General features: G+C 42.0%; 1 protein-coding gene across 5 annotated transcripts in view; it reads left to right on the forward strand.

The window, feature by feature from the left end:
- Positions 1–10879, forward strand: part of ccdc18 (coiled-coil domain containing 18) — a 46687-nt gene extending 35808 nt beyond the window's left edge. For all 5 annotated transcript variants that reach the window (XM_023977825.2, XM_023977827.2, XM_023977828.2 and 2 more), the window contains 10 exons: positions 618–781; positions 984–1197; positions 3139–3238; positions 3404–3520; positions 3673–3741; positions 4141–4281; positions 4425–4562; positions 5023–5235; positions 6238–6960; positions 8219–10879. In XM_023977825.2, coding sequence (XP_023833593.1) covers positions 618–781; positions 984–1197; positions 3139–3238; positions 3404–3520; positions 3673–3741; positions 4141–4281; positions 4425–4562; positions 5023–5235; positions 6238–6933 — 1852 coding nt within the window. In that variant the 3' untranslated portion in view covers positions 6934–6960; positions 8219–10879. The remainder of the gene's footprint in view (positions 1–617; positions 782–983; positions 1198–3138; positions 3239–3403; positions 3521–3672; positions 3742–4140; positions 4282–4424; positions 4563–5022; positions 5236–6237; positions 6961–8218) is intronic.
- The last annotated feature ends 12186 nt before the right edge of the window (positions 10880–23065 follow it).

Genomic DNA, 23065 nt, shown 5'->3' on the forward strand with positions numbered 1-23065 from the left:
AGGTTTACTCAGTTAGTACTGTAGTTCAGGTTATCAGTAGTACTGTAAGAGTTTAGGTTTACTCAGTTAGTACTGTAGTTCAGGTTATCAGTTACGTACTCGTATTGTTCAGGTTACTCAGTTAGTACTGTAGTTCAGGTTACTCAGTTAGTACTGTTTGTTCAGGTTACTCAGTTAGTAAACCGGTTGTTCAGTCAGGTTACTCAGTTAGTACTGTAGTTCAGGTTACTCAGTTAGTACTGTTGTTCAGGTTAATCAGTTAGTACTGTAGTTCAGGTTACTCAGTTAGTACTATAGTTCAGGTTACTCGGTTAGTACTGTTGTTCAGGTTAATCRGTTAGTACTCTAKWTCAGGTTACTCGGTTAGTACTCTAGTTCGGTCCAAGTCATAGAACCTGAGTTGGCTCCATTTGTTTTGCGGGTAGTGCAGTGGTCTAGGTTGCTGAGAGGATTCCCTAATGGGGGCACATTTGTGCACAGTTCGGTAGGCGCCAGATGGAGGGTGTCTAGGATGTGTGTGAGTGCAGGGTGTGAAGCTCTGCATGTCTGTAACTGTACATGTATTTTATCCGTGTTAGGATACTTGTATGCTAACTGTGTGCGCATGTGTATTCCAGTCAGCTGTCGTCTGAGATGAATCGGTGTCGTGGGGAGCTGTCATCCATGGAGCAGGAGCTGCAAAGGCTGCGGAAGGACGCCAGCATGAAGTCCTCCCAGCTCAGCTGCATGGAGGAGACCCTGCAGCAGACCCAGGGCCTCCTGGAGAAGAAGAATGACGCGGGTAAAACACACTAGGGGGGATTGGAGATTATTTTAGTTTCTGTCTTTCTTCAATTCTTCATTCATTCAATCAAAGTTAGGGCCAATTTTATTTAGATTTTTCGTGATTACTGTATATATCCCCCAYGGTCTGCATTCCACTGACCTCTCTACCACATCTATAGTCATCGTGGAAGTCCTTTCTCCCCTCCTCCCCCCTGCAGTTGTGGACTTGGAGGAGAAGCTCCACCGCTGCGAGGAGGACAGGCAGAACTCTGTGCAGCGGGCGGAGACTCTGGAGGGACAGCTACAGGGGGTGCGCGGTGAGATGCACGACACCCTAGAGAACCTACAGGAGCTGAGAGAGCTGTTACAGCGCACACAGGTCAGCGCAGACGAACGACAGACATCACTGGAGAAATTGTCCGCCGAGCTCAGGTGAGCCTCTCTCTGCCAACCTCCCGACAGGGGGAGGGGCCTTGACTGGTGTTGTCCGTTTGTTGCTCTGCTGAACAAAACACGTCTCCCCTCAAATCTTTAGGAAATGCTTCCTAAACAAAATAAACTCCAGACACATAAATAAAAATCCAAGTACATGTTTTAGAGAAAATGCAGAGCAGTTTTGAAGGTAAAGGTATTCGTATCATTGAAGAAGCGCTGCCCGCACACCGGAAGTCACACGCACTTTCAATGGACTGTGTAACCATGGCAACCACTGACCGGTCGTGCGCTGTGGATTTGTGTCTGAGACCTCGTTGACGAGCGATTTGGGAAGACTGAATCAATCCTCTTATATGTTTGAAAGAGAGTGAGAGACAATCCACTTGTAAAACTGTCAAAGCTTCACAATAATACCTAGCCATTACATTCACCTGATTAGAACGTGCCCTTTGACAGGTTGTGACACTGTCATATTGGCTGGTGGCATGTTGGGTGGGGAACAATTGTGTATTTGACGAAGACGTTTACCAGAAATTAACTGGTTGGTATCAGACGGAGGGTTTGARTCCATAGCAGACAGATACGAGTGATATTATAACTCCTGTTCTGTGTTCCTATTTACACAAAGAGATCATGTGTATAAAATGATTTACGACTCGTTTTATGAGTCCCGTGGGTGCTTGATATCCGTGTGGGTCGTGTGTGTGTGCCACCAAAGCAACTGCTGTTTGTTCACTGACTGCAGCAAAGCCTCAAAACAATGCACAATTTATTATAAAAATACATTTCAACAAAATAATATAGCATGATACATATMATGAATGCCAGAGGCTAGCTCAGCCAGAGGCTAGCTCAGCCAGAGGCTAGCTCAGCCAGAGGCTAGCTCAGCCAGAGGCTTGCTATATGTTTAGACGTTCTTTGGTCAGGTTTAAGAATAATTGATTTTGGGTGACCTTTTTCGTCTTTAACTGTCACTTTTTATTAAAGAGGATAGGCTGAGCTAGGCTCTGGCTGAGCTAGCCTCTGGCATTCATGATATGTATCATGCTATATTATTTTGTTTAAATGTATTTTTATAATAAATTGTGCATTGTTTTGAGGCTTTGCTGCAGTCAGTGAACAAACAGCAGTTGCTTTGGTGGCACACACACACACGACCCACACGGATACCAAGCACCCACGGGACTTATAAAACGAGTCGTAAATCATTTTATACACATGATCTCTTTGTGTAAATAGGAACACAGAACAGGAGTTATAATATCACTCGTATCTGTCTGCTATGGATTCAAACCCTCCGTCTGATACCAACCAGTTAATTTCTGGTAAACGTCTTTGTCAAATACACAATTGTTCCCCACCCAACATGCCACCAGCCAATATGACAGTGTCACAACCTGTCTAAGGGAACATTCTAATCAGGTGAATGTAATGGCTAGGTATTATTGTGAAGCTTTGACAGTTTTACAAGTGGATTATCTCTCACTGTCATTCAAATATATAACAGGTACAGTAACACCTGATCTGTAAACCCTATTGAGCAGCTACAGTGCTGAACCTCAACCACTGATGCAGTATAATTCAAGAAATGTATGTAAAAGTAAAGGCCTAAAAAAAAGGGAAAAAAGCTGTTTGAGGGGATCAGTTTGAGCAAGGCACGGCGCAGAATCACTAGTCTTGACCGCACAATGAGTAGTTATTTGGGATGCAAGGGGATTTGCACATCAACTACATTGAAGTCTAAACCACTGATCACAAACACGCACAATATCTCTGCTTTACAGTCTCAAGTAGTTTTCCTTTGAGTCCTGTGTGTGTGTGTGTGTGAAACAAAATGCCTGCTACACAGCTGCGATCAGCTGTTGAGATCTTCTGTGTGAAATAGAACATGCCCCTGGTGTACAGTGATTTCACTGCCTGTGTGTGTGTGTGCTGCAGGGAAAGCCAGAGGGAGTTGGAGGAGAGGAACCACGAGGTGTTGGACATGGACACAGCATTGAAGGAGAGACAGGGGGAGCTCCAGCAGAGAGCACAGCTGGTACGTACACACACACACACACACACACACTAAACCGAGGCAACATTTCATTGCATGGTGTGCTTTATGAGGTTTATTCCACTTGAATATGGTCATGGTCTTTAATGGTTGGAATGCTAAGAAATCCAGAGCTTCTCTCCCTATGCGTGTCTCCCTCTTCCTCAGCTGGGCCAGTTGGACGTGGCCATCAGAGACCATAAGGTGGAGATGGACAAGAAGGTTCAGGCCCTACAGCAGACTCTGGACCAGAGAGAGGGAGAGGTCAAAGACCGAGACAAACGGGTAAAAGGCCCCATTACACACGCACCTGTGTAATTCGGAGTCATTTGTTGCCCCTGGAGAAGCATATTCCCGTTACAAGTACTGTCCATTCTGCTATAGCGTTATAGCTGAAGTACTGTAGTTGACTATCGCCTCATCTTTTGCCTTCCCAGGTGGCGTTTTTGAGTGAGAGGTTAGACCTGCTAAAAGCACAACTACAAGGGAAGGAGGATTCCGAGAAGGTACGGTGGGATGAGGCATTGAATGGATCTGTTGATAGATAGAGGGTTAAGTTGAAGTACGGAAAGATGGGTAATACTTCTGGTATCATTATTCTCATGGAGGGACAGGTAGATGGTTGAACAGAGAAGTTAAATAAATACCACCGACAGTATTCAACTTAGAAGCTATAGCAGTTGGCAAGATGTTTCTGGATCGATAACCTCATAATGGAACATCATGCATTGTTCAGTGTTCCCTTTTCGGGAACTTTTTTGAATGAACCACAGAATGAACCCTGGACAATCTTAATGTCTATTTGGAGTAATCTATAAAGTAAATGCTCGAAAAAAAAAAAAAAAAAAATCTATGGACTGACAGTCTAGGCTCTGTCTGATTTAACCTTTGACCTTTTGCTCCAGGACTCTCTGGGGCAGGTCCAGAACCTGCGTGTGTGTCGGGAGGAGCTGCAGAGAACAACGCAAGAGCTGCGGGACACACGGACTCACTGCGAGAGCCTGACCGAAGAGCTGGACAGCATCACTCAACATGCCAGAGAAAAGGTGAAACCTTCATTTTGTTGTCTGTAAATGCCCAATAAATCCATGTATTCTTGCTGTTAATCCATAATAACAAATTGTGTTATTTCTGTTCATTCTTCTATGGCCAGATGATGACCTTAACTGTGTTGTTGGGTCTCATATAGGAGGCGCAGGTGAGGAGTTTAGAGGAGAAGCTGTCTGCCAGGGAGGGCCGCTGGGTCCAGGGGGAAGCCAGACTGCAAGTCACCATCTCCTCCCTACAGCAGGAGCTGGAGCAGGAGAGGGAACAGCACAGCAAGGAGGTACAACGAGGCCCCAGGAACTGTGGGTGTCTATGTAGTACAGCCTCTGTCCATCTCTGTCTGTTCATTTGGCTGTCTCGTTCTCTCTCACGCACACTCCCATCTTCCTCTTTCTCCACTGTTCTCCGTTTCTGTCATCCTCTACTGCAGGGGTTTTCTACGAGGTCCGAAGCCTGCTGTTTTTCTGTTCCCACCTGACAATTAGTATCACCCACCTGGTGTCTCAGGTGAACAATGGTGGGGGAAAAAAACGCAGTGGAACTGGCTTCGATGTCCAGAGTTGAGTCTTTGAGGACACTACTGTATATACCAACCTCATCAATCTCTTCCCCAGTCCCTCTTTCACTTCTTTGTTTCTCGTAATTTCCCWAATCACCAGTTCTTTTACACATGCAATAACTGCGGAAGTTCCTACGGTACGCGCTTGTAACTCCTCCTTTCTCTGTTGCCCCTCCCCCAGCTCTACTCCCTGCAGCAGACGCGGGGCCAGCTCCTGAAGGTGTCGGAGCAGATGAGCTGCAGCCTGCGGAGCTCCCAGGAGCACCTGGCCTCCAGGCTGCAGCAGAGCCAGCTACAGCTAGAGCATACCAGGGCCCAGGCGGCCCACCTGCAGGCCCAGCTCCACGCCACCCAGACCAGCCTGCAGAGCGCCCGCGAGGCCCTGCTCATCAAGGTAGAGTACAGTAGGCCTGGGACTGGGCTAGTGAAGTGTCGTCGTCGTMCCCCCCCCTACTGGGCATGAACATATACTCCAGTTTCATTGTGCTGTCTTCCTCCAAGATGGAGGATATTTTTAGAGAGGAAATAATTGCCTCATTCATTCTATAAGGTATTAAGAAATGGTGAAGGAATAAGRGCAGCTTCTATTCAAATGTGATTAGGGTCCCCTGGGAAAYACTGACCAACACTTTGGTTCCTACATTTAAAATTAAATTMTTCTGGTGCGCCTTTATTTAATTTGATGTTATTAACTATTGGCCTAGCTGATAGTTTTACCTCATTGTCAGTAGCCAGCTTTCTATCCAACCATTTCATGCGGATGAATTACCTGACGTGTAAAAAAAAGTCACAACAGGCCATTTATAATAAAAATGTCCTAATGTTGACAGAATAAAATCCGCTGGACAAGGGTGGAGAATTTGGATTTGGAAATGGATTATGCGACAATTGCGGTGGAAACACCTTTATGCACAAATATTCATATGATAACCATCATATCGAAGTAAACTTGGAGTCACGCAATGATATGTTACGTTGTAGGCTTACCACCATGACGTGGAAAAGCATTCAAAGTTAATAGGCAGGTTAAATTAGTTATGATGAATTTCACATGGTTCAGTGCACGGTGATCATGCACATTTTCATTAAATATCGAGGGTAGACCATTATTTGAATGCTTGTGACATGATGCTAGGTGCTTGGCTGCCAATTATCAAATAAAATGATCTCACCATATAACCTGCTTCTTGTCTAGAGCATGCCCCAAAACTTCTGGTTKATTTTTTTATTTGGAAATGGTTTGGAAATTATTTGGAAATTACGCGTGAAAGTGCTTTTAATGTGACCTACCTTGTCACACAGCTTTTTATCCGCAACAAGTCAGTTTGATGGAAACACCTCTGGTGGAAAAAATAAATCCTAGCTACTGAATGACTGACTCTTCTCATCCCTTCAGGAGTCCGAAGTCACCCGCCTACAGGCCAGAATTTCCAGTCTGGAGAGAGCTACAGAGCTCCACCACGCCACGTTCCACCTTCACCCAGAGATCACCCTGCCCTCATCCCCTCCGCCCCCTCACACACACCACCATTCTCCTCCACACACTCACTCATGCACCCACTCTCCTCATAAACACACCTGCTCCTCCCCACCCACTCACACCCACTCCCCTCACAAACTCTCCCACCCTTCTCCACCACCCACTCATTCCCCTTCATCCCCCCACGTACAACACCACTCCCCTCCACCCCAAACCCACACTCCAGACTGGCCCGTGGAGGGCAGCAGTGTGGACTCCTCTCTTGATCTCCCTCAGAACCTGAAGGCAACGTTACGGGAAGCCCTGGGTCAACACCTCCCCTGGGACACATCCTTTCTGTCCCCCACCCCTTACCAGCCTGACCACAGCTGGCAGGGCCTCAGCCGACTGGAGGCCACCTCTGCCTCAGACCTCTCCTTTAACCCCCTCACCTACATGGTGGACAAAATGTCGGAGGAGAGGGAGGAGAGAGAGCCGGAGAGAGAGTCCACCCTCAGGCAGGAGACCCAGGAGGAGATGGACATGAGCTCCCTGACGGGCATGCTGCGGTTTGTCAACCAGACGCTTGCCCTGCAGGAGGACCYGTCCCTCTGTGGCTCCGCGGGCCTCTGAGAGGCTGAGCACACCCTCACACTGCAGGTTAGCATGAGAAACTCTCTCTGGGGTACAAAGGATGAAATGAGGTCGTACACGTAGCTGTAGTTTTTGCATTGGCAATGTGTAATTGTGGTGATTGATGAAATGGTTGGTGCTTGTTTAATGGCTTTTGTATAGGTAGTTGAGAGCCGGCTGACGCTCTTAACAAAAAAACGTTGTAACTAGACCGAAAACTGTGTCTCACCTTACACACACCACACACACACACAAGGATCTCTCAAATAATGACACACCTGCTGTTAATAGCAGTTCCTTCAATAATTAGGTCAGAGGGACCACACCTGTATTCAAACATCCACTCAATTAATTAACCAAACAGGACACAGAACCAATTAGGGACGAGGTGCAATTGACGGAGTGTCACATTATTCAGAACCCACGCTGTTCTCAGGGACATGCATGACGGTTTTGACTAACAGAAGTTACTTTTCGTAGCAGGTTAGGAGAACTTACGCAGCAGGTTAGGCAAATTGGTTAAGGTTAGAGAAAGGGTTAGCTAAAATGCTAAAATTGTCCTCGACGCGACTTGAACGTATCTAGCTACATCCAGACCAGCACTGAACACCCTACGTGGCGGCAAGGGTCCAGGTGAGTCGTGGGATGACATAGATTTTTTTTTTTTAAATACATTTTCGAGATAGGAAAACATTTTTTGTGTGAACTTAAACGACTAAAACTATGTAGTAATGGACCTATACATTTTTCAATAATAGCCTACAATCTTAGAGAATTTACAATCCGCAAATTAAAAGCCCCCGTTTAATGTTGTAATGTTTTGAGCGTGAGAACAACAGCCATGTCAAAATGCATAGCAATTTCCACACTAATTTCCTACAATTCTATCTTTTTTTCTTATGCTTTGATCTGTGTGTGTTTTTAATTTTTTACCGCTCAACCCTTATGGTGGGTCACGACTCACAACACCTCAATTGGTGGGTCACAAAGCAAAAAAAGTTTGCCCTACGTTTCCAACGATGCAACTCTGTGCAATTGACATTGTAGCTATAGTATTAATTGCATGGAATGATGAATGGTTCAAATGAAAGGGATTCTGCATACAACTTGGTTTATCCAATAAATACATGAACTAAACAATGTCCTTGTAGTGAAGAGCGCACTCCTTCACAATAGTACAGTAATGCTGTTCTACGTTTAGGCTCTAATCAACAGAATTTTTTTCTCCCGGTGACACAATGGACACCTGTTATTTCACTAATCCATATCGGTGTTTCATTTTCAGGGGGACCTTAAAGATGGTGGATGCTGTTCTACGGGGGAACGTATAATAATGGGACCCATTTAGACTTTTGAAGATTTAAGTGTGTGGTTTGTTTGTTTGTGTGTTTGTGAATGAAGCGTCAGGCCACACTACTGTCTGGTAGGAATTGGTTTCATTACATTTCAATCCAGCTCAGGCTTGCCCTGTATATGGCTGCCAAAGGTCATGCTCTTTTACCTAGACACACGTTATGTGATGGTGATACATTTGTTGTTGTTTTGGCTCTGTACTCTAGCACTTTGGATTTGGAAACGTTACAATGACTGTGAAGTTAGTGCAGACTGTCAGCTTTAATGTGAGGCTATTTTCATCCATAAAGGGGGAACCGTTGAGAAATTTACAGCACTTTTTGTACTTAGTCTCACCATTTTTGGGGACCAAATGTATTGGGACAAATTCACTTATGTGTATTGAAGTAGTCAAAAGTTTAGTATTTGGTCCCATATTCCTAGCACGCAATGATTACACCTACCATGATTACGGATAGTCCTGAATGAATCGCGAATAATGATGAGTGAGAAACAGACGCACAAATCATACCCCCAAGACATGCTAAGCTCTCACCATTACAATAACAGGGGAGGATAGCATTTTATATCATACTCCCAAGACATGCTAAGCTCTCACCATTACAATAACAGGGGAGGTTAGCATGTTTTGGGGCAGGGGGAGGTATGATATTTGTGCGTCTAACTTTCTCACTCGTCATTATTTACAATTCATTCAGGACTATCCGTAATCATGGTAGCATCCAACTTAATGTAGAAGTGTTTAGAAACATTCCATTTTTATTTACAATAAAAGTGACTCCAAAAGGACAATACATTATTTACCATTAATTTCTATTGGGCACAAAATAATCTGAAATGCAACCAAAACAAACAGCAAATGCACTCAACAAGTTTGTAGAGTCACAAGGTTGATGTAGTCAATGCGTGCTATGAATATGGGACCAAATACTAAATGTTTAACTACTTTAATACACATAAGTGAATTTGTCCCAATACTTTTGGTCCCGTAAAATGGGGGGACTATGTACAAAAAGTGCTGTAATTTCTAAACGGTTCACCAGATATGGATGAAAATACCCTCAAAGCTGACAGTCTGCCCTTTAACGTCATAATCATTCCATAATTTCAAATCCAAAGTGCTGGAATATAGAGCCAAAACAACAACAAAAAATGTCAATATCCCAATACTTTTGGAGCTCACAGTATATCTTTTAAGTATAAATGTGTATTTTATCTATTTTCAATCTGAATTAAATTAAATCATTTTTGGTAGAATCCATTTTTGATATTTAAATATTACTACTTGTTATTTTAGCAAAAGAAAATGCACATTTTTTTTTACCTGAACTTCTCTTTGATGCTTTTGGCATCTGTGTGCTGGACTGCGGAGTCATGTTGCAAGGGGAACTTGCAAGGCCCAACGAAGAATTTGTGGTCTAGACGGTGGTCATGTTGGAACAAAATGACAGCCTGACTTGCTGCATTTGATTGGGAGCCCAGAGGGATTTAAATAACAAGAAGTTGTGTAGAATTAGTATTTTTAGGATCCCAAACTCTTGTGGATAAGTCAAATGTTCAACACTCAAGTTAGAGTTGATGGGAAGTTCAAACTAGAGAAAAATAATATTTTCGGTAACAAGATTGTAAGCTACATTATTGTGATTTTTCTGTGCTCAACACATGCACACTAATTGAATACATATGATATTCCTACTTATTTCTTTACAAAGAGGAAAAAGTAGATTTTACTGAATTAAAATTCCACTGATGATAGGGGACCTATGAAATGTATAATTGACGTTTACAAACCTAATGAATTGCAGCAGCGTAACATCAATGTCATGACACGCAAAAAAACATACAATCAAAATGTAACACATACACACACAGCAGGATACCGCTACACGAAGCACAATGCTTGATGTACAAATGTGGGTTTGCTATTTGGACATGGTGCAGTAGGATCCACACAAAGCTGTCTGTCTGCCTTTGTGTCTGTGTGTTTGTCTGCCTGTGTGTTTGAACAGACTCCCCGCCCTTTCGGCCCGTGCCATTTGTTTCTGAAGGTTACTGGAAAAATGCCATTTTTTTTCTGTGGGTGGGGGCGGGGGGTGTAATGTTTGTTGACACTTCATACAAAAACAGAACATGGACATCACCGTTAGCAACCAGCCTGCATGTCTTTCTCTGTGGGATAACAAAACCTCTTCTCCAAAAGAAGCAGCGTTGGCCCTTTTTTTTAAATTACATTGTTAGTACTGTGACGCGTTTTAATTGGTGCTCTTGATCAGTGAATCTTTTGTACTGAATGGTTTTTGGGTGCGGATCTGTTTCTTCCAGCCACCACTAACAAGCTGTTTTAGTACTTGATCGTAGTGTAGATCTGTGTGTCTCTCTCTCACTTTCTCTCTCTTTTCCTCCTCTCTTCCTCTTCCACTCTCACTGTCGTGGATTACTAAGGTGGAGGATGTGAGTGTGCAGCTCTCAGTAAAGGAAGATGTGGTCACATTTTGAAAATTGCTTGTGCTGCAGAAGCAACCTAATACGTCTTTTTTTTATTATTCAAATTTCGAATTCTATACATAAACTCCTGTCTTCCGCTTCTAACTTCCCACTGTTGTCATTCTTTGACTGTGTGTGTGTGTGTGTGTGTATAGTAACGTTTTAAATTTGAGGCATTTGTAAGATGCTGACATTTGCTTATGTAGTGATACATGTAGGTGAGAAAGGACCCTCTTGCATTGAGCTCATAGATGGTTGAAAATGCATGAGTACAGTGGTTCGTGCAGGCTTGGGGGGGATTTGAGGTAGATGTGAAAGAGAGAAGTGTGGGTGGTTCCTGTGCCACACGCCTACTCACCACATCTGGTACTGGTTGTCCCAGTTACAACAGTGAAACTACAGCTCTGCAAAAGAACATCTTCAGTTGTTGTCACCATTGTTTTATACGTGGCAAGGGATTTGTGGCCTACTTAAAATGGAGGTATTCTAATGAGGAAAAATAAACTAAATGTATTGAACCGTTCAGTGATGAGCACTCCAAACTCTGCAATGTTGACTATTTAAGGTACCGTATGGTTTTGACTGGGCGCCATTTGATCAAGCAGAACTCTGCAGATTTTGTTTTGACAATGACAGATTCTGCACTGAAGAAGTTGGCTCCATCCCAAATTCAAACAGCTATCTATTTGACCCACCCCCCCTCCCATTGTAGATAGAAATATAGATTTGCTATGCTTGACAGGGACTTGGCAACAGCCAAATTATTACATGCTACTTAACCAGGCCGTGCCCCTTGGCATTCAGCACAATGCTCAGCCACACAACACTGGCCACAGAGGAGGTGGGATAGTAAAGCCTATTCCAATAGGAAACCCTGCCTCGTTTGAATGTGTCTCTTTTTTTAAAAGAGCGACTGCCCCTAAAAAGCAACTTTTCACTTTGAAAATGGCCTGTGGCATCAATATGAGTCAGACATTTATTCTGGTGTCAACATTGACTACAAAGTGTAAATAGGATCATTTTGGTCATAAAGTCAATCTCGTCCAAAACTGAGGTTTATGAGATGATAGAAAAAAAATGGTATGTCATGGAATGAAGGCTACTGTAACAGTTTCCATGGGTTGGGTTTGCCCACAGCTGGCAGCACTCAAGTAATTATCAATAGGATCATAATGCCCATATGTTGTCATAGAGATAGAGGACTCGCCATGGATATTTAATCAATAAGGCCTGAGGAGGTGTGGTATATGGCCAATATACCACGTCTAAGGGCTGTTCTTAGGCAGGATGCAATTTGACATGAGAATGTGCTCGCCTCCCTGTAAAATTTAGACCATGCATATGCACATCTGCTGGTGGTATTGTAGGCTACTGCAAGCTGGCAAGTAAGTATTTTGTGCAAATGGGGGATATGATGAAAAGCTTATTAATAACAAATAAAAGTCAAAACAGGAAAACATATAAACAAATATGCAACCATTAGTGAGAGGAGCGAAAATCTGTCTTCTTTTTTTAGATTCTAAAATAATTAGACATAGGAATATTTTTCCTATTTTATTTTAATTTCATAACCATTGCAGAATATATACCTCACCTTTTCTGGCCGTGATGGGTTCATATTCCCGGAAGGACAAATGACCATGCACATCTCTCATTTAATTGGACCTAATAGCCTAGTAAATAGATAGGCTATATGTATTTCAAGTTTTGCAATGTTATAGGTAGTGTGGTTTATAACACTTGTATACAGTCGAATTTAACAGCTGATCTTCATTGAAGTAGGCATATGTATCAAGTTTGTATTGTCATGTGCACAAGTAGGCTGCAGTGACATTCCTTTCTTGCGTGCTCTTTCCCAACAATGCAGTAATGAATATCAGCAGAACTATAAAACATATTTATACAACAAAAAAAGTTAACTTGAACAGAAACACAAGAGAAATAGAACTGTAAGTACTGTAATTAAAAATAATTTGAGTAGCGTGCCCAACAATGCCCAATTTACGTTGGTGGAAAGGTTGATGCAAAAACATTGCTGAATTCAAACGTTCCAACGAACATTTTTTCTTTTTTTTTCTTTCGGAAACCGACAGTCATTTTCCAGATACAGTATAAATTACTGCTAAAGAAAACATTCTGACTACACAGTAAATAGACCCCGGTAGTTTATGTAAAATATTTGACAGTTGGGTAGGCTACAGAATCGTATTGCTGTACGATAGGAGCGCGACATGGCTGCCTATTTAATCTTATAGCCTGTACAAAGGCAGGACATATAAACCCAATAAACTAAATATTGAACAACAATTCGCTTTTTTCATGCAGTGGCCTATTGCCAATAAATTCCAGATTATACAGCAAATAAAGAGCGTTATTGTCACCATAAAAGGCGAATGGAGGCGTTTTCCAGGTGGAGTTTTAATGCTTGTTCGCGCGTGCACCGTTTTATGATGGGTGTGAGTTATAACGAGGAACATGCGTATGTATGACGTGCGTTTATACATTTCAATATTTTTGTATGTGCGCGGACTTTTCAGAAATGTTGTACGCAGTGGCGGTTCTAGTTTGTATGGCTCCCTGGGCGACCCCCCCCCCCCCCCCCCAAAAAAAAAACACCATTCTGCACTAACTGTAAAATATATATATATATTTTTTATTTATATTGATATAAAACTATATCAATATAAAAATATATACAAATAATAAGTACCAAAGACAAATAGAAACAAATTTGATTTGGCACTTGAGCATCAATACATTACCCATCCTCCAACACTGTCAACCAAGAGTCAAGACAAAACCCAATTCACCTTGGTGGTGTGCGGACTTGTTTTATATTATTCTTAACAATTTTGCACAAACCAGAAAAAAATGCAACAATATGTCTGTGAAACTATATATTCACGGTATTATGAAGGAATTGTGGTTTATTTGGAAGCATTAGTACTGTACAAAGTTAGTGTGCTATTTGATAGATATGCCTGCTCCCCCTACCTCAAGCTTCCAGTGGGGAGACCTGAGGTCAACCTACCCACACCCCCCTCCCCATCTCGCACTTCTGAGTCGGAGACCTTCCCAGGCAATAGCCTGCCTACCTCACAAACTAGAATCAGGGCGTCCAGTCCGACAAGGTTAATTGATCCACAGTTCCACACGGTGACATGATATCATTGACGTGACATGCAAATGAGCAATAGAAAACCGATGGCGCAAATGTCACCATTCCGAATTTTTTGGTGCAGCTGCCACGTGCCGCCCCTGGCAAGATGCCGCCCTGGCCGGCTGCCCATACCTAAATCCGCCACTGGTTGTACGCAATTTACAAAGGTTATAAATGAGGCTCCTGGAGTGGACCTCAGGGATCTGACCTCAGTTGACATCCCAGCTAGCACATAACGTTCTGAGAACCATATGTTTTAGGTGGGAATTTCAGTACTTCAGCATAACGTTTCCTCATGGTTCTATTTAAAGTAATGTTGTCAAATTGTTCAGAGAATATTAGGAACAAGGTTCTTCTGTGGGAATTTCAGTACTTTAGCATAACGTTTCTACAGGTTTCCTAATGGTTCTATTTAAAGTAATTTTCTCAGAACATTAAGATAATTTTTCATAACCACAAGAAAACATTAGTAACATTCAAAGAACGTTCTAAGAATGTTAATTAAAAACATACATTCCGTTATCAGCCTCAACAAAACTCTCTATCCTTTATCTTGTTAAGTGTGTTCAGGTGGGTTGGCCACGCTTACTAATTGGCCACACCTGATCTTAATGAGTGCTTGTTTCCTTTGAAATGGGGTCTGTTTGAATAGACTAAAATGAACAGCTTTGTATGAGTTTAAAAAAAAACATGGCATACTATGTTTTCCATTCTCGGAACGTTAATAAAACCTCCCAGAAAAAACTTTAATGGAACCATAGTAAAAACGTTCTTAGGACCTCCCAACAACCTAAAAATGTATCTTCCAAGAACAAGCAACGTTTTCACTTCCGTCCTCAGAACGTTTGAAAACGTTCAGTTTTACTGCTCAGGAAACTTATGGCTTCAATCCCAGAACCGATGGGGAAACTAAAAACGTACGTTCCCACAAATTCCAAGGAACCAGATGTGCTACCYGGGTTGGGCTTATCTGACAATAGGGCCCTTCTCTTGACTGCCTCCATCCCGATACCAGCACTGTTTAAAAAGAGACAGATTTCAGATTCCGGAAGGATATCAGTCACTCCCACTCATTTGCAGAAGCATTATCTGATGTGCAATTACTTCCCTCACTTGAAATGGCAGTTGAACAATATAACCAGGGACTGTGCACAGTTATTAATATCATTGCCACATTAATAACTCTGGAGATATCTACATTCTGCTGCTGAGTGTAAACTGGAAAGAATATGGAGGAAAACGAACCTAACTGCATGCCATATCATTGGACTGAATACAAAGAGGCACTGACCACTGCACATAAGTTATACTATACCAATCTCATTTCAAATGGTGAGGGGAACCACAGAATGCTATTTTCTGTTGGAAAGAAATGTTAAACCCCCAGATAACTCTTCCATTGAGCAATCCAAGAATTTTCTTGACATTTTCCAATCCAAAATCAAGGACATGTACTGTACAAATGACCCCTTGCTTGGGACCTGCCCCTCTGCTTCATACTGAGCCTCCCAGCTGCAGTTTCAACAAATTCTCATTGACACCTCCAACATCTGTATCCTAAATTGTAAAAAATATGAAGTCAAATATCTGCCCCTTGAACCCTATTCCCACAGCGCTCATAAAATCCAGGCTCACTCTTCTCAGTTCAACTATAACCAAAATCATACACTACTGGTCCAAAGGTTTAGAACACCTAAACATTCAAGGATTTTACTTTATTTTTACTATTTTCTACATTGTAGAATAATAGTGAAGACAAACTATTAAATAACACATGGAATCATGTAGTAACCAAAGAAGTGTTAACCAAATCCAAATATATTTGAGATTCTTCAAATAGTCAACCTTTGCCTTGATGACAGCTTTGCACACTCTTGGCATTCTCTCAACCAGCTTCATAAGGTAGTCACCTGGAATGCATTTCAATGAACAGGTGTGTCTTAAGTTAATTTGTGGAATGTTTTCCTTCTTAATGCATTTGAGCCAATCAGTTGTGTTGTGACAAGGTAGGGGTGGTATACAGAAGATAACCCTATTTGGTAAAAGACCAAGTCCATATTATGGAAAGAACAGCTCAAATAAGCAAGGAGAAATGACGTTACTTTAACACATGAAGGTCAGTCAATATGGAACATTTCAAGAACTTTGAAAGTTTCTTCAAGTGCAGTCTCAAAAACCATCAAGCGCTATGATGAAACTGGCTCTCATGAGGACCGCCACAGGCATGGAAGACCCAGAGTTACCTCTGCTGCAGAGGATAAGTTCATTAGTTAACTGCCTCAGAAATTGCAGCCCAAATAAATGCTTCAGCGTTCAAGTAACAGACACATATCAACTGTTCAGGGGAGACTGTGTAAATCAGGCCGTCGTGGTCGAATTGCTGCAAAGAAACCACTACTAAAGGACACCAATAAGAAGAAGAGACTTGCTTGGGCCAAGGAACATGAGCAATGGACATTAGACCGGTGGAAATTTGTCCTTTGGTCTGGAGTCCAAATTGGAGATTTTTGGTTCCAATCTTTGTGAGACGCGGTGTGGGTGAACGGATGATCTCCGCATGTGTAATTCCCACCATAAGCATGGAGGGGGAGGTGATATGGTGTGGGAGTGCTTTGCTGGTGACACTGTCTGTGATTTATTTTGAATTCAAGGCACTAGTCCCACTATTTATACTTAACCAGCATGGCTACCACAGCATTCTGCAGCGATACGCCATCCCATCTGGTTTGGGTTTAGTGGGACTATGATTTGTTTTTCAACAGGACAATGACACAACACACCTCCAGGCTGTAAGGGCTATATGACCAAGAAGGAGAGTGATTGAGTGCTGCATCAGATGATCTGGCCTCCACAATCACCCGACCTCAACCCAATTGAGATGGTTTGAAATGAGTTGGACCGCAGAGTGAAGGAAAAGCAGCCAACAAGTGCTCAGCATATTTGGGAACTCCTTCAAGACTGTTAGAAAAGCATTCCAGGTGAAGCTGGTTGAGAGAATGACAAGAATGTGCAAAGTTGTTATCAAGACAAAGGGTGGCTACTTTAAAAAATATATTTTGATTTGTTTAACACTTTTTGGTTACTATATGATTCCATATGTTATTTCAGAGTTTTGATGTCTTCACTATTGTTCTACAATGTAGAAAATAGTCAAAATAAAGAAAAAACCTTGAATGAGTAGGTGTTCTAAAACTTTTGACCGGTAGTGTAAATCACTTACCTAATTCAAGCACTGTGCCTAATTCCCTGAAAACTGCCTCCATTATACCAACCTTGAAAAGACCTGGACTGGACCCCAACACTCTTAACAATTACATATCAATTTCCACCTGCCCTGTCCATCAAAGGTCCTTGAAAGTGTGGTCTCAATACAGCTACATAACTACTGTAACTTTCTACCAACAATCTGCATGAACCCTTCTAGTTCGGCTTCCATGCATGGCACAGTACAGAGACATCCCTGAAAAGAGAGAGTTGTGTCAAGTTGAATGGTTTCGAGACCTTGTAGAGTCCATGCCCGATGAATTGAGGTTATTCTGAGGGCAAAAGGGGGTACAACTCAATATTAGGATGATGTTCCTAATGTTTTGTACAGTCAGTGTACGTGAGGACAAAAGTGGACACAGAGTGTAACAACCAAACTGACAAACTGTTCAGATGCAATCAAGAGATGGATGCAGTTGAACTTCCTAAAAGTTGATTGCACTAAAACAGAGCTTGTGCTTATTGGCTCCAAGAGTGCATGGAGCAAGATGAGCACTTTCTTTCTCTAGCTGATGACACCATCAAAGCTTCCCCCACTGCAGAAACCTTGGTGTTTAGACCCTATCCTCATTTGAAGCAGACATCTGCAACATCATGAGTGTTATTTTTCCACCTGCGCAACATCACTTGAATCAGGTCCTTCTTGTCCGTTGCAAATGCTGAGAAGCTTGTGCATGCCCTGGTAACATCTCAGCTTGACTGCTGTAATGCACTGCTGACTGGCATCCCAGTAAGGCGCGTCTCAACTCCAGATGATCCAGAATGCAGCTGACAGGATGCTCACAAACTACACCAAAAAACTCACATCACCCCTGTTTTATTCAACCTCCATTGGCTTTCTGTTCAATACAGGACCACATGTAAGATTCTGCTGCTCACCTTTAACCAATGGTGTAAAGTAACTAAGTAAAAATACTTTGAAGTACCACTTAAGTTTTTTTTAGGGGTATCTGTAATTTACTTGAGTATTCATATTTTTTTACAACTTTTACTTTTACGCCACTACATTCCTAAAGAAATGACATACTTTTTACTCCCATACATTTTCCCTGAAACCCAAAAGTACTCGTTAGATTTTGAATACCCAGGCAGGCCAGCAATATGGTCCAATTCCATACCTATCAATATAATGTATTATCTTCACAGTTCTGTAAACTACTTAAGTAGTACTTTAAAGTATTTTTACTTAAGTAGTTTTTTGGGTATCTGTACTTTACTATTTATATTTTTGACTACTTTTACTTCACTACATTCCTAAAGAAAATGTATTTTTTACTCCATACATTTTCCCTGACACCCAAAATAATTAGTTACATTTTGAATGCTTAGCATGATAGGAAAATATTCAAATTCACACACTTATCAAGAGAACATCTCTGGTCATCCCTACTGCCTCTCATCTGGCAGATTCACTAAACACAGTGTTGGAGTGTGCCCCTGGCTATCTGTAAATACCTTTTTTTTAAACTAGAAAATGTGGCCGTCTGCTTTGCTTAATAAAAGGAATTTGAAATTACTTTTGATACTTAAGTATATTTAAAACCAAATCATTTTAGACTTTTACTCAAGTTGTATTTCACTGGGTGACTTTTACTTGAGGCATTTTCTATTAAGGTATCTTTACTTCAACTATGACTTCAACTATGACAATTGGGTACTTTTTCCACTATGTCTTCCCTACTGCCTCTGATCTGGCGGACTCACAAAACACAAATAATGCATTTGTAAATTATGTCTGAGTGTTGGCGTGTGCCCCTGGCCGTAAAATAAAAATTGTGCCATCTGGTTTGCTTAATATAAGGGATTTGATGTATAGCATTTAGTTTTACTTTGAGTACTTTTTCCACCACTGCCTTTAAGGCCTTCAAGGGTGATGCACCTAAATACATATGCCAACTTCTGAAGATACACTATGATCATCAGACTCAAACAACGTGGAAACACCAGCCACAAACCTTTGCAGCATGGGTGACGGGGCCTTCTCACATGTGGCCCCTCCGCTCTGGAATGCTCTACCTACACTTCAAGGAGGCAGCTTCAATTTCCTTGTTTAAAACACAACGAAATACCTACCTATTCAAGCTACAGGTAACAGCCAGAGTAATGGAAACACTTGAGTAAATGAGGGATACAGAGTATATTGACAGCCGGTGCTTCTATACAAGTGTTGTTCCTGAGTTAATTAAGAAATGAACATCCCATAATGCTTAGGGTCATGTATAAAAATGCTGGCCATGCCATTATTTTGGCTACCTGGCTATGCCCTGGGAAAACAAAGGAAAATGCTGCTCATGCTCCCAGGTGATATTTATTTATAACAACGTTTTGACCCGTAGGTCTTCATCAGGCATCCATATCCCAGGTGGGGGTGGAAGGTCCTATATATAGGGGCAGTTCTCAGTGACATCACTTCCTGAAACAGCAGGTAAAAAATGTATCAGTTTCACAATATTAACATTCAATGTATCAAAATGTATGATCATACACAAGGAATGTGATCAATATTTATAGTAATATACATACAATTATTCATTTAGGATAAAAAAAATCACAATTTGGTCATTTTAAAACGATAAAAACGGTTTTAAGTCAAACTCCTCGTTAAGGCCAAGAGGAGACAGTGTGTTGAACCTGTGGATTCAGAAAGATTCACTTTGAAGAAGTTTCCTCTCAATGTCCCCTCCCCTGTGTGACATCTTGTCCATTTATATTCCAATGTATCGCAGAGTACTAATAGGATGTCCAACTTGTACAAAATGAGCAGCAACCGGAATTTTTGTCTCACCTGTCTGTATATTGCTGCGGTGCTCACTGATACGTGTCTTAATAAGGCTTCTATGGGTATTCCCCATGTAAGACAGACCACAAGAACATTTCAACATGTAAATAACATTGGTGGACATGCAGGTAATCAGGCCCTTGATCTTTTATCGTTGTCCTGTGCTGGGGTGAGTAAATGAGTTGCATTTGTACGTGAAGCTGCACTGAACACATTGGCTACATTTGTAATTACCCTCCGGAACCTTGTCCAAGAAAGTTTCCCTTTTCTCTGGAGGGTAATCAGATTTAAACCACAATGTCTCTCACATTTGGGGGTCTTTTAAAAGACTATATATGTGGGGGATATTTAAAAATGGGTTTCAATTGTGAGTMAAWTTTTCCTGATAATCGTCCTTAAATGCCTTCCCCAATGGTGAGTGTTGKGTGAAGCATGATGGGACATGTTCTGCTTTTTCTTTAACTTTTGGTTGAAAGCTTTCCAACTGTGTTAGTCCTTCAAAACGATCATTGGCATGTTTTACCCAATTGTCTTTGTACCCYCTTTCCTTAAACCTTTGTGTGAGGTCCCTGGTCTGTTTCTGGTAAGAAGCATCGGAGCTGCATATTCTTCTGATGCGGACTGAATTGACTTTTATTACGTGGACGTAGATGAAAGCTGTCACCTCTAAGGAGGGTATTCCTGTCCGTTGGGTTAAAATATAGAAATCTGTAGAGAGGGAGGTTTTGTCCCTAATAATCATCGCATCAAGAAAACTGATTTGTGATAGGTCATAGTTAATGGTGAAATGAAGGGGTTCATTCATAGAGTTTAGAGAAGCATGGAATTTGCTATACTCTGCCTAAGAATGTATTATTGGCAGACTTTCAGGTAGAAGCTAGTTGAGGACACATTGGCTATCTGTTTGCTTGCTGGAGGAGCAAACTGAAGTGTGTGTGTGTGTGAGCGAATGCGCCTGTTCTGTGTTCCCTTAGTATTGTCGTTGACTCCCATTGACCCTCTATCTAAAAAAAACTTCTCATGGTCGTTTTGGAMACTTCCACGGCGGGGTCTTTGGTTGAGGGGGATGCTTATCCGGTTGTGCTTGTGGTGCAGCCACATTGCTGTCTGAGCAGTCAAGGCYTGAAGAGAATGCAGAATATTCATTACTGTGTCATTTTTACTAACCATGGTTCCAAGGCATAAACCTCAGGCAAATCAGCATTTTACGCCTGCTTTTCAAGTTCATTGGGTTCATTGGACTCGTCATGAAGTCCAACGTTCATTTTGAGTCGAAATCAATTTCAGGAGGCATTAGGTTATGTAGCTAACATTACAAACAAGCACATGCTTCAGTGCTGTTTGTGAAGTGATGTGTAATAACACGTTTATTAAGTGTGAGCATATTTCGATCGGACCATATTATGGCAGACAGTGGGTGGCTTAGCGAGGCAAATCCCTAAAGCCAGGGTGGTGAGGTGGTTGCATTGTCCCTCAGGGTCTGTAATACTCTGTATCAACTCCCTGTCTGCGTCCCTTATTTTGACCAGAGTCCTATGGGCACCATGTAGGGACTCGGGTGCCTTTTGGGAACGGAAGTCCTATCAATGTGTGGCACACAACATTCCGGTCAGGCAGACGACTGCCATCCAGTCCTGCAGTGACATCACTTTCCCCTCGTGCTTCAAAGACCGTGAGCTTTCTCTGTGACAGCTCTGCAGCCATCACAGTCATAGTGAGTCTATCGTGAGAGACAAAAGTACTTCCTCTTGTAATCGGATATCAAACACAAAGACAGTAGCACAGATGCTTCCCCTATTGCTGGTTGCTGTGTAGATACATGTTTTGGGTTGTTTTGGGACATGCGCTTTCTGTGGTTTCACTGAAACAGTATAATTTGCATATGGACCCATTATCAGTCTATCAAACTTCTGTACAGCATATCTCTTAACACCAACATGTGGGTTATGTTGAATTAGACACATCATTTCTGAATAGGAATGCAGTTCACTGGTCCTGAAATTACCATGGTAAAAGCTGATGCTGACTTTTGCATATTTTTCCAGTCGTTATTAAATCAACTGGTCCAATTTTTTTTTTAAATAAAAAAATGTTTTACTTCAGAGGGAGTTTCTACCAGACAGACTGTAATCACTGCAGATCACGAGGGAGTCTTTAAGAAGTGAACAGCCAGTTCTCAGAAAGTTAAATTGAATTTGGAGCTAAATTTGGTGAGTCATCCTTTCACAGTGAAGCCTTCAGCTCTTTGAGTTTTTGGTATCGTCAGAGGCCATTCTGAGAGGATTGTTTTTCGGTTGACCCAGGGAACTGAAAATCTCTTACTGGCATTGACCAGCTACTTTCCCATAGCATCTGTTTTAGTTTACCATGCCTTTGTGTGGGTTTGCTCCTCCTGTGGGTTGTATACCCTCATTCACAGGAACACATGCTATATAGCACTTCCCAACCAGTGCAGGGCACATATCTCTCCTATTACTCACTTCTAGTGTGAACGTTGGGAATCTTAGTGTGTAAACATCTATTTACACACACAAAAAAAGGAGCTATCTAGAACCTTTAAGGGTTCTTCCAGTAGAACCCTTTGAATAACCCTTTTTGGTTCCAGGTAGAATCCTTTTGGGTTCCACGTATAGCCCTTTATACAGAGCGAGAGAGAGAGAGGGTCAGTGGGTGTGAGCTGGTAACATACCTTTAGGCTTGATTTGGGGGAATGGTTTCTGTGTGTTTGTTTGACCAACTGAACTGGTTATTGTGTGGGGCGTTCTCCAATGTTATGTGTGGGGCGTTCTCCACTGTTATGTGTGGAGCGTTCTCCAATGTCCCAGCTAGTGGGTTATAGGCTACCCAAAGTCATAATCTGTATGCTACCTCTAGTCTGCAGAAGGGAAGTCCCTCAAACACAGCCTAAATATTACCCCAGTCCAGGAAGCAGCTCATGATGCCAATTTCCTTTATCACAAAATAAGATTTAGTTTGTCCGTACTGTTTCAGTTGGCTCTGACCAAAGAGCTGCAAGTCACTCAAGTCAAAAGGTTACAGAAGGAGAATTACATGCTTGTTTCTGACCTTACTTGCTGCATAGCCTCCTTCCT

Source organism: Salvelinus sp. IW2-2015, linkage group LG32 (genome assembly GCF_002910315.2).
Source record: "Salvelinus sp. IW2-2015 linkage group LG32, ASM291031v2, whole genome shotgun sequence".
NCBI lineage: Eukaryota > Metazoa > Chordata > Actinopteri > Salmoniformes > Salmonidae > Salvelinus > Salvelinus sp. IW2-2015.